The 12,796-nt window shown below is 39.1% G+C and overlaps 1 protein-coding gene across 4 annotated transcripts in view; it reads left to right on the plus strand.

Moving 5' to 3' along the window:
• PUM3 (pumilio RNA binding family member 3) overlaps positions 1 to 12,796 on the plus strand; it is a 36,860-nt gene that overhangs the window by 16,231 nt on the left and 7,833 nt on the right. For 3 of the 4 annotated variants that reach the window (XM_041426949.1, XM_041426950.1, XM_041426951.1), the window contains exons 16-18: positions 1,004 to 1,091; positions 2,961 to 3,051; positions 8,670 to 8,922. In XM_041426949.1, the coding sequence (XP_041282883.1) occupies positions 1,004 to 1,091; positions 2,961 to 3,051; positions 8,670 to 8,799 (309 nt within the window). In that variant the 3' untranslated portion in view covers positions 8,800 to 8,922. Of the gene's footprint in view, positions 1 to 1,003; positions 1,092 to 2,960; positions 3,052 to 8,669; positions 8,923 to 12,796 lie in introns of those variants that run through there. The other variant, XR_005954300.1, reaches the window with a different exon arrangement.

A 12,796-nucleotide genomic window follows, 5' to 3' on the forward strand; every position in this document is an offset into this window, starting at 1 on the left:
ATTGCTAAAATGAAGTCTGGTCTTGACTTCCTTTATGTAAGCCATCAGTGTACTGCCCTTATAGCACTTGCTCTTTAGATATGATCCGGTTTTCTGACTTGTGAATTCATAGTTTATTATTGGTGCATCTGGAGAGATGGTGGCTTGAGCCAGCATTTCACATGAGTTGTAGGGCAAGGTGCTTCATGATCTTCAATCTTCAGAACCTCTTTAAACACTTAGTGGGAAGGTTGCTAACAAGCATGTTACACAGTCTAATATCACTGTGCAGTCAAGCACTTAACAGTTAAGTTTTATAGGTCATTGGACTGTTTACATTGAGAGGGACAGGATCTCTTAGCTTTCAGGTGTGCATATCTCCATGCCAGGAAAGATCTTAGATAAGAGATGTTTGTCTTCACAGTGTGACCTTCTCTTCAAAGAGTTCCCCTCCACTATTTTTTTAAACTCAGTCAGATATGTGATAGAGCGGAAAACAAAAAAAAAATACAATGTATGCTGTATTTAAGATAGATATCTCCAGATTTTCATAGTTGTGGTGTTTTAGCTATGTGTTTTGCGTTCTTTGATACATGTTCTATGAAATTTTAATGTGAACTACATATGTTTTCTGTCACTTTCTGTGAACCATACTTTAGCTGATTTTCAAGTGTGGAAATATGAGAGGTCCAGAAGTTCCGGCAGAGACAGTTAGACCAGGAGGTTCTCTTTATTAAGAATGAAGTCCTTGGAAGAGTGGATGAAATGTTGGTTGATATACTGAAAGTTAAATGTTGCAGGGAAGATGGCAAGAGTTAAAATGGTGAATTTAAATGAGTAACTAGAAACTTACATCAAACTTGTTGATATCAGCATAGGCCATGACTCAGTGAATTAGTGTGATAGCAGAATGAATAAATCAAGCAGAAATATTTATGGCCAGACATGTAACTGAATTTTGAACCTACAGCACTAAATAATTTTGTTTTGGTTTGGTTTTTTTGTTTGTTTATTCCCCTTAAAGCTCCACATTGCAGAACATCCAGCAGGCCATCTAGTTTTGAAATGGTTAATAGAGCAAGATGAAAAAATGAAAGAGAGCGGAAAAGAAGGTATGTTGGAAATACAGCTTTATTTTCTCAGACTGACTTCAGAGTAGTTTGCTATCTGACCTCAAATAAGATAGTTGCAGTTATTTCTTTGAGTATACTATTATATGGAAAATCTAATGTTATTGTTTCTATCTTTTTGCTGTTGTGAGCTGCTATACAAACAGAATGCCAAGGATATGTTAGCTTTTTTTTTGCAATGCAAGCAGTGGTTGGGTTTCTTTTCTCAGTGCTTTAATGCATATTTGGGGTGGAGTTCATTTCTGTGCTTAAAATGTCTTCATAGCTTTGCTAAATTACTTAGTAGTTTAAGGATAATAATAGAAACAGTGAAGTCTTTCTTATAGCAACCCCTGTTTCATTAGTGCTGGTAAGCCGAGCTGTAATCTTTATTGTGCTCATTAGTGCTGCTGGGTTAATGCTTTGTAACTGTTACTGAAATAATTTGTGCACAAAAATAGGACATCTTTGCTAGTTTATGTCTTCCATAAGGCACATATTTGGCACAGATGTTCTCATCTTAATTTAGCTTTTAAACTTATGTTATTACATAACTGTAAAATCTTCTGTGTGTATCACTCTATCGTAACAGTGATTACTTCTTCTCATGCAAAAAGCTCAAAAAATGAAAGCATGTGGTTGGCAAAGTGTAATCTGAGGGAACTTCTCTGTGTGTAATAGGTTTTTTCTATGTAGAATTATCAGATCTTGTTAAACTTTTTATTTCCTTTCCTCTTGCTGCATTCAGGGAGCCAGTATTTCCTTTAAAAATGTTAGTTGTGTTTTATTAAATGTTTCTGAAAGTAGGCTGTTTTCCCACTTCTCAAGCAGATGTTGAAAATGTCCAAAGGAGAACTTTTGTGAGTGTCTTTCAGAGATTTGCCTACCTGAAATGATGATCGTAAATCTGGATTTATTTCAGTAAAAATTGTACAATTTCCAGTTTAATCACATGCTGTTCCCTTTGGTTTCCTCCAAAAAGTACCATTCATAATTTCTGTTCTGAGTTTATTAAATTGTCATTAAACCCAAACAAATTGCTGTCACATGGGGAGCAAGTTGTATAAAATCTAACCTGTCTTCGGGTGGAATTAGGATCTAAAGTGACAGTGAAAAATAGCTTCAGTGCTTGGAGGCTGGTGTTTGTTGGGGTTGGGTGGGGTTTTTTGCATTGTTTACTATAAGTTTGCTCAGCAGGCTAAGTTGTAAGAGCAGTTCCATGCAGTTCAGTTCTTTAAATTCAGCTGGGTCCTTGGAGTCAGCCTAGGTTAATGTAATGAGTCTGAAGTCAACTTAGCTTTCAAAGCCACCAAAGAAGTAGAGAAATAGAACATCAGTACAGCTGAAAAAGACAAAGTTTTTGCATCAATAAAGGATTAGCTGAATTTTTAAGTAATTTCTGTTAAAATTATTTTCCTTCAGTTGTAGAGTCAGATGCTTAAAAATGTAGCATTTTTCAACAGAGGTGTTTATGTATTTAATATATTGCATACCATGATCTGTTCAGCCAGAATGATTCTGTGATCCTTGCTGAGTTCTCTCTTCGGACTGGATGCCTGCTCTAAGATATTTATAGCCTTTTACACCCTTTTAAAAAAATGAACAAGTTTGTGTACTTTATAATAGTAAACTGTCACACAGTGCTACCGTTTTCTAACAAATTCCATGCAGTACTTGGAAGCAGTCCAGTATCTATAAAGGTCTGCATTGCATTGAACAGTCAATTATTTTGAGGGGGCAGAACTTTGTGAAGACTTGGGGACTAAAAACTATTTGATTAAATCAAAACTACAGAAAACTTTCAACAGGCTTCTTTGTAGAAAGATACAGTCTCATTTTTTCCTTTCCCTGCTTCTTTCTCACATTTTGCAGTTTGCTTTGGAAGAACACTGGTGGAACATGTTGGTATTGAGAATCTGAAGACCTGGGCAGAAGTAAATCGAGGTGCCATTATTCTTTGTTGGTAAGTATGGCTCATGACTACTTCTGATAAGATTACATTTTTAATTTCTTGAACAGCTGAGAGAACATCAGTTGAAATTTCTACCAGCAAAATGACACTCAGCATGTGCTATCTTGAATGCAGCTGGCAAGTCTGGAATGAAACAGGGATTAGAAAGATTCATATCAGAGTTTCCATAGGTTATTCCTTGAGTTTCATCTTTTTTTTTAGTAGTAGGAAGCAGCTCAGTATCAGAAAATCAGAAGATTAAAAACAAAATTAACAAAATTATTTTTAAAGTTGTGCCTACCATGTCTTATTTTGCAAGCACAAAACTCAAAAGAGCAGTCCACAAATAGCTACATTAAAATAATTAACTTTAAAATACCTGGGACTGGTGGCAGCATACAAAAATCTGGAAATTGTTTCGTTTTGTTTGTTTTGGTATTGTTGTATTTGGTACATTGTTGATGCCTTAATTGCAAAGCCTAAAAAGTTCTCACACTTAAGCAGAAAAGTGTTTGGAAGAGACCTTACATAAGAATAGTCTTTGCAAAAGCCTATGATGAGCTAACTGGCTCACAAATTTGAAGCAGTGAACCATGCAGCTGGTGAAAACAAAAACACCCTACAGGGATCAGATTAAGATCAACATTTGGTTTTATCAAGAGTGAACTCACTGCTTTCACTTTGTAGCTACCTGTCAGTATCAGGTCATAGAAACCCAAGGTTTTGTCCTATAACCTGAAGTGTGTGGTCTGTGTTCTGGAACTTGTTTATCAGCCTTGCCCTTCTGGCGCCTCATAAAGACTTTCACTGAACCAAAGTCAACAAACAATTCAAACAGACAACATTAAGTCCCTTGATCTCTTTTTTCTGGTCCACTTTTCTCTCTCCTAAAGTTATTTTAGATTCCTTGCTCTTTGCTTTCCATCTCTGCTTTTTATCAGTTTAGACTAGGGCTACTTGGATGTTTGTGCTCTTTGCAAGGTGAATCAAAAGCCATTTTCACTTCTGTTAGCTAATCTAAGTTTAGTTCTAACCTTTTTTAGTCATTGTTACTGAGATCACTAGTGAGAAATACTGGTAGTAGAGGAGTAGTTGCAATCCAGATACAAAACCAGTTCACACAACATCTTACTAGTCATTTGTATGTGGCTGTTAAGATTGTTCAGCTGCCAAAATGGTAATGCTCTTTCTTTGCCTCTTATAACAGGTCTTTAGAATTCAACAAATGCACCTAATGCCTTTAAGTTATCTGATCCTGTGCACAGATGTTCACTGAAGTTTTGTTAGAAAGGCTTATTCACTGGTACTATATTAATACTTGGATGTTTTTCCTTTAAGTCAAGGCTGAACAGATTAATTTAACATGTGATGTTGCTGGTGTATATACTAAGCTGTTGGGATTGTCCAAATAAAGTTGTAAAGTAAATTAATAGATTTTTTTCCCATATTTAACACTTTAATAACTGTTCGTGATCAGGGTGACAATAGTCTTTTAATAGAGATGAAGACTTAGAGATAAGACAGGAAACTGGTCATTGAGCTTTAAAAAACTGGCACAGGAGTTTGTATTTTGGGGAAAAATCTGTGAGGAATGGCAGTCTTTTTCTGTCTCTGCTATTACTCATGTCACTACAGGTGGAGCCTTGAGAAATGTCCTCTGTTACCAAGCAGGGGATCTTACCTCCCAGCATTTTCACCCATAATGAAACTTAACTAACAGGAACGAGAGAAAAAAGTATATTGTAGGACTGTTGGTTGTATGTTTGATGGAATTTTGTTGGTAGTCTTTGGTTTATTTCACTTAAATCTAAATTCTTTTTAGAGTGATCTTCTCTTGATGACTTTTTAGGCATGATGTCCTTTTGTTTAGGCAGCTGAGAGTGCACAAACATAATCATCTCCTTGTGTTCCATTTCTTGTCATTATCACATAGCAATTAATTGCATTTTTGTTTAACTGCATGCACTGAAGTCAAGAGACTATCTAAATTGTACAGCAGTGATTAATTTAATCTGGTGTTTAGTAACAGCAGGGTGTTTTTTAACATAAAGTAATGGCTGAGTTTTTAAAACCTTTTCATTTAAAAAACCCAGATACTTCTTGTCGTGGTTTGACGCTGACCAAATGCCAGGCACCCATGGAAGCTGCTCACTCACCCTCCCCTGCCACAGCTGGGCAGAGGAGAGAAAAAAAATTATCAAAGGGCTCATGAGTTAAGATAAGGGCTGGGCAAAAACACTCCAAGTGCAAAACAGGTTTAACTTAAAGGTAGAAAGTGAATTTATTAGTAACAGAATCAGCAGAGGATAGTGAGGAGTAAAATAAGCCCCTGAAAAAAAACCCCACTTTTTTGTCCTCCAGCGCCTGCCTCCTTTCCGCAGACAGCGCAGGGAGGGAGACAGGGTGTGGGGGTTTGGTCAGTTCATCACCCAAGGCTTTCTTCTCCTGCTCTGGGAGAGGAGCCCTTCCCCTGTGAGGCCATGGGGTCCCTCCCACAGGACACAGTTCTTTGTGAACTTCCCTGGCATAGGTCCACTCTCATGAGAACAGTCCTCCCAAAACTGCTGTAGCATGGGTCACTCTTCCACGGGGGGCAGTCCTTCAAGGACAGGCTGCTCCAGCCTGGAAGCAGGGCCCTCTCTCTCCATAGAGTCTCCCACTGGACCACAGCCTCCTCCAGACATCCACCCGCTCCAGCATGGGCAGCTCCCCCATGGGCTGTGGGTGGATCTCTGCATCCCCCGTGGATCCCCATGGGCTGCAGGGGCACAGCTGCTTCACCCTGCTCTCACCACGGCCTGCAGAGGAATCTCGGCTCCGGTACCTGGTGCACCTCCTGCCCTCCTTCTGCACTGACCTTGGTGCTGCTGTGTTGTTTCCCTCACATGTTCTCACCTCCTCCTGTTCTCTGGGTAGAAAAAAACTGTGTGTCTACTTTGTTTTGAATGTCTTCTTAAATATATCATCACAGAGGTGTTACCAACATCTCTCATTAGTCCAGTTTTGTCCAGCAGCATGTCCATCCTCAGAGCCATCGGGATTGGCTCTGCCAGACATGGTGGAAGCTTCTGCAGCTTCTCACAGGAACCACTTTTGTGCCCCCCCCAGCTACCAAAAACCAGGCCATATAAAACAAACAAACTTCTTTTGTCATAAAGAGTCTCAAATGTTCAGACAGAGGTAATTTACAGACAGTGCTAGCTCCACCTAAAGCCATGATTGATTTTTGTTTTGTTGTTGGCTTTCAGAAGCCATCTGTCACATATGTGCAGATCTGAAACTCAGAATTACTCAGTGAGTCCATTTGAAAATTTTTGGCTATCTAGTCCTTTGAGCTTATTTGTCATTTATAAGTAATGCATGTGCTTGGCTTCTCAGTAACCAGGTACCCTCTGGACCTTCTCCTTTCCGTGCCCTGCTTGCTTTTGATTGTAATAAAAATATATGGGGCCTGGTTCTGACTTGGTACTATCTTGAGGATCCCAAAGGTAATGAGAGGACCCTCTGCATGTTCACATGTGTATTAAGTACATGAATGTCGTAGGTGCTTGCCTATTTAAATTTCTATATGTGACTTTTCTGTATATTTTTAAATTTGTAAATGATGTGTAGCATCAGGGTAGAACATGGATAAGAATGTACTTCACCAAATGTGTTACTGACTTCCTTTATTTCTGTAATCTGTGGAAGTTACGTTTTACATCCACAAAATACATAGGTGCCAGCTTTCTAGACCTTGTAAGAACTTACAGAATAGTAATTTAAAAATATGCCTCTCTGTCACTATGTTGGTCTTTTGGCTATGTTATCAAACATGCAAATGTTCTGTATTAATAACATCGTCTTGACCAACCTGTGGTTACTATGAGTTTGAAAGCAACGTCACATGTATAGCTGTCAGAAGCTGGCATTCATTTTTAGAGAGAAGTAAAATGCAGTCAAGAGCAGCTTGCTGCTTTGTGTGGTCCTTGCCTCTTGTGGTGAGTGAAACATACATGTTACATAACACTCTCCATGTTAATTACCAATGTGTTCAGGACATCCTTTTCCAGGATTCTGGACTTCCTTGCTTTTATCAGGGCCACATGAGTCATAGATGAGAACATATAAACCTCACCTGAATTCAGTTTTAAAGAATGCCTCTTGATTAAATGGTAACAGCCAGACAGTTAAAATGGTTAAATGGTTACAGCTAAAAGTGTAACACAATTTGCTGCTAAAGGTTGTTGTGAAGTCATAGAAAGAAATCTGGGAATTAAGTAGCTGAAAGTTGTGGTGTTGTCAGATGGACATCCAGTGCTTTTCTGCCTGTATTGTTGCCATCCAGCACAGGATTTGGTGTGCTACAGGAGACAAAATTTAAGTCTCATCTTAAGCTACGTTAATTCCTTTATGTCTTACTCAGTTCAGTTTGCCATGTCTAATTATTGCTTAAAAAGTAGGTAAGAAATAAACTTTTAGGTTGATGTAAATTTGGGAGCCACTTGGAGGAATCCTAGGGATTGTAAGGACTTGTAGTATCATGCAGCCTGCTTCATACCAGCACATGGGTATTACAGTTTGTTTCTAATCTTAGTTTATTTGTATGTCAGACTTGTAGTTCTGATCTGGTTTGCACAAACTGGCTGTAGAAAGCACTTTTCTAGCCAGTGTTCACTCATAATTTTGAAGCAGCAAATTAGGTATGTCACTAACTCAGCAGATGTTGTACTTCAATCCAAGAAATATTTCACTTATATTAACTGAAGAAAGGGAAAAGGACAAGCACTACTAAGCTGGTAGGATTTTATAGCTTATGATGAATTTCTTTGTTTCTGAGGAAGAGAATTTATCTGGGAAATCTGATTTGGTTTCCAGAAGTAGTATCTAGAAGGAGAACAGAACTGGTAAGGCTTCATTGTTCTTCACTAACTGCAGCAGGAAAGTAGTTAAGGTGCTTGATGTATAATAGATGTACTTCACTGCATCCAGTTTTTGGATCCACATTACAAAAAAGGCACCAACAACTGGAGTGAATTCAGTGGAGGGTGACTGGCGTAGACTTGGGCTGGGTCCCTTGGCTTGGGAGGAGAGGCTGTGTGGCCAGGTCTGTTTCAGCTGGGAAAAGGTGCAGCTTGTGGGCTCCTGAGAGCACGTCTGACACCAACGGGATGGATAGAGGCCTGGTCCCTTCACAGCTATGGATGGGTAGAGAGCAAGAGGCAGTGGCACAAGCATAAACACAAGAGGCTTAGGCTGGAGATCAGGAAAAACCTTTTCCCCATGAGGATGGTGCAGCAGTGGGGCTGGGGCCCAGGGAGTTCTGGCTGTCCCCAGCCTGGCAGCTTTGAAGCCCAGACTGGGTGAAACCCAGAACAACCTGGTCTGACTCAGTATTTGAACGTTCATTGAATAGGGATCAGTAGTTTCTTGCAGACTGATTTATCCTCTGTTGGCTGTGTTCTGACTTGATGTTTCATATTTTATGGAATGTTTTACATGCTTTTTATAGTATGTATAGCCAGATGATAGCGTCCAGCTTGAACTATATTCTTCTTAAATAGTTACTGTTTCCCATCATGGACAGCTTCTATTTCTATAACCTGCATGCTGACCTTTGATATCCTTCATTTTTTTCCTATGTCTTGCAGCCTTCTCCGAAGCACTGATGAAAATGTGGCAAGCACAGTCAAAAAAGGACTAAAAAAGCTCATCCCAAAGCTGAAGCAGAATAAACATATAAAAGGAATAGAAGCACTACTGGAGAAATTGACTTCGTAGTGTAAATGAACCTAAAATAATTATTTACATCAATGCAGTCAACTGAGATTTGGTAAGATTTTGTACCATGGTTGTTTTAAGAAGCAGTGTATGCATTTGTATATTAAATAATTTCTAAAACAACTTGTCATTGTACTCATTCTGTTGTGCACAATAGAACATTGTCCTCAGAGATTGAAATCTCAAGATTTAAGAGCTAATGGAAACTTCTGAACATGTAATCAGGGCACTCAGTCTTTCCTGATAACTTGAACAAAAATGTTTTAAGTGTTGTTAACATTTGCATGTATGGTGTCACCGTTACCATAGAAACACAGGCATCTGTTCTGGACATACTGGGCAATTGTATTTGTTTTAATCCCCTTCCCTCTTGGTTTCCTTAAAAAAAAAGAAAAACCCAGACCAACCAGGAGGACTTCTTAAGTCCCATTCTTACCCTGTGACGGAGGCTACCCTCCCTAGGAACTAACAAGAATGGAATGAAAATAGTGTCTCTGACTTTTTTCAGAGAAGGTCCTGAAGGAACAGCTGACTGTTCCAATGGACCACAGTTTGGTTTCACTCAGATCTTCTAGCTACACTCTTTTAAGCCCTAATAAACCCAAGAGATTTGGAGGGTTTTTTGGTTTTTGTGTGGTAAGGGGGGAGGGTGAATTCACTTCCACATGATACCAAATCGGTATCCTATTGATTTTTCCTGTACCTTATTTTGATTTAGAAAAATGAAGCCAATATTTTATTTTCTCCATTTAGGAAAAAATCCAAAACTTCATAAGGCATTCAAAGAACACCCACCCTGCTGGTGCTCAAGGCTGTGCTGAAAAACTGATCCAAGCAGAGAACCAGATTGATTAAATCTCCAGCTGTAGGAGTCACTCTTTACTGTTGCTTAGCTTGACAAGATGTGGCTCCATTAGTAATAGCAGATACTTAGGCACTGCTTCTCCTAAGATAGCAGCTTCCTCAACGTGAAGTACAATGCAACTGCCAGTGGTTGGTTGCCAATGGTTAAGTAAACTGGTTTAAGTTCCCATGTTTTACATACTTGAAATCAGTCTAAACTACTGCTTTTACTGACAGGTCATCATGGTCCACCACTAGTCCTGCACTCCATTGGTAACTGCAGTGCTCAGCACACATCACAACCAGATTACCCAGTGTTAGACTCAGACTTGAATGCATAGCATGAGGTAGAAGACTCCAGTTCTCTAGGGAGCACCTGTATGGCCCTGATGTTAAAGCACACAATCAAACCATCAGATTCATGTAAGCACACATTCTTGCATGGCTGTTTGCTATCCAGTTTATCAGCAGCTTCTGTAGCTATGACTTAATTTCATTGCTCCCATATGTCTGTGCCAGGTTCTGAACATTAGATTATTGCCCTCAGTAACCTGAACATTGGGAAGGAGATTTTTTTGCCTTCCCTGTTTTGCTCTACCACGAACTGGAGCTACAAAGTTGATCAAGGAATTGGAGCATCTCTCCAATGGGGAAAGGCTGGGGAAACTGGGCCTGCTCAGCCTTGAAATGACTTGAGTAAGGGCCTCATCAGTGCCTGTAAGTGTCCAAAGGGAGGGTGCCAGGAGGATGGATCCAGGCTCTTCTTGGCTCTGAGCAATAGGACAAGAGGCAAAGGGCGGAAACCGATGCAAAGAAGTTTCATCAGAACATGAGGAAGACGTTTTTTGTACAGTGGAACAGGTTGCTCAGAGAAGTTGTGGAGTCTCCTTTCACTGGGGATATTCCAGAGGTCTCTGGGCACAATCCTGTGCTATGTGCTGCAGATGACCTTGCTTGAGCTGGAGGGTTGGACCAAATGACCCACTGTGGTCCCTTCCAAACTGATTAGTTCTGTGATTCTGTACTTCTGTAATTATTAATCATAAATCTGTTGCATATTTTGTTCAGGTTGGCTTTTTTGGCAGTAACTTAGGCTTCCTAATAACAGTTCACTACCATATGAATCCACTACCTGTTGCTAATTAAAACAATCTGGTTTATTGTCACAAAAGAAAATTGTGTTACGGATACTAGTGAGCTGCAATCTTCAGTAACTGAGAGGATGTGTTTACAAGCAGGAATACTTAATGCCATTGCCAAGCAGGTCTAATTGGGATTAACCTTTAAGTATTTACACCTACTCAAATACTTAGGTGGAATTGGAGGAGAGCACAGTCAGCAAAGTATTAGTGAATCAACAGATGCAAATAAACAATGTTAGAAACCATTTTCATAACTATAACATTATGTACTGCCCAAAGTAGCCTAAGTAAACTATAAATTACAATTGGGTTTATGATTTATTTGTTTTTATGAATTTGCCTATTTGAGTACGTTATAATTTGTTTTATGAACTAACAAATACTTCCCCAGTGAGAAGCAAGAGATTATTTATAAAGATGAAACAGTGCATTTCACTGCTTTAAACTATTTAGACTTAAACATGCACATCTAGAAAATGTACTTAATTCCAGCATCTGATTGGCAATGGCATTAAGTGTTCTTGCTTGTGAACATGTCCTCTCAGTTACTGAAGATTGGAGCTCATTAGTTTCTGTAACAGGATTTTCTTTTGTGACAATAAAACAGATCGGTTTAATTAGCAGCAGATAATGAATTTAAACTGTAGTGAACTGTTTCTAAAGAAGTCGCAGTTACTGCCAAAAACCTAACCTGAATGAAATATGCAACAGATTTGTGACTGAGTAATTAATGGTACAATAAAACCGGGAGAGGAAAAAAAGTCTGGTACAACACTTCTCAATTTTTTGGGTTATTAAGGGGAACTAATATTTAGAATCTGGCACAGACGTACTTCCAATCAAGAGGATTACAGGGAGCAATGAAAATAAGTTATAGCTAGAGAAGATGCTAATAACCAGAACAGCAAAAAGCTGTGTAAGAATGTGTGCTTACATGAATCTGATCTGATGCTTTGATTGTGTACTTTAATTATGGTTGCTTTAGCTGGATGTGTACCAGGCAGTTTATTTACATTTTTGAGTCTGCATACATCATTTATTTTAAGTTATGTATAGTAATTTGCAGTGACTGGCTGTTTTCCTTACAGGAAAGAGAAATGCCTCTCTTCATTAAGTAGGCATCAGTTAAGTTCATGCTATAGTTGTCACTATTTTCCTACCAGAGATATAGAACATAAATTTTACTGTTAAGATGCGTCTTTAGTGTCAATTGAAAACAAATTCTAGAACAGCCTAAATGGAAGGAGAGAAAAAGCAGGGTATGTTGTTGAGGTGCAGACTGATCCCCTAGCACAGCTTAAGAGGGGAATTGAAGTGGGCGCGGAATCAGACTTGGGCCAATGGGATACAGGAGGGTTCAGGGCAGGACCACAGGCTTAGAATGTACCATACATTTCAGAGGGGTGAGACAGAGCATACCATTTAAATAAAATGGAATACAACAGTATGTGGAGTATGAAAGATTGTTTCAATGACTTAAGCTACACCAAGAGTGGCCTGGTTTTTCCCGGTGAGGAAACTGGTTGGATGCAGTGCCATATCTGCCCCAGTCCGCCATGGGTCTCTGTGGCTTTGTGGAGGCAGAGAAGTAAATTTTTGAAAGTTTCTGAAATAATAAGTGGTTTTTTTCTTGATTCGGTTTTTCTTTTCAATGTATGATTTTTATTTTGTTTGAGATGTACTTTTTTGCCTACTTTACGTTATCCAAAGTGCTCAAATTATTGCCAGCATCTTAATATAGCTTGCACTAATTTTTTTACTGCCAAGAAAACAATGGAAGTGCACAGGCTGCAAGTAATTTTTTCTGTCTGCTATTTGCTCAGAAGAAAGGCTGTGCCAGCAATTATGGGGCATCTATTTTAGAGCCATTTTCCCAAGGTGAAATGCCTGTCCCTTGTGACCAGACAACACCTCTCACCTTACTTAGCAGAAGTTGGAGGGTGAACCACCATTGTGAGTGCTAGGACAGAAGAGGTGGTAATGATTGTTTTATTTTCTGTTCTTAGAAGACA

The sequence above is a fragment of the Onychostruthus taczanowskii genome, unplaced genomic scaffold (assembly GCF_017590055.1).
Source record: "Onychostruthus taczanowskii isolate IOZ18803 unplaced genomic scaffold, ASM1759005v1 scaffold96, whole genome shotgun sequence".
Classification (NCBI taxonomy): Eukaryota; Metazoa; Chordata; class Aves; order Passeriformes; family Passeridae; genus Onychostruthus; species Onychostruthus taczanowskii.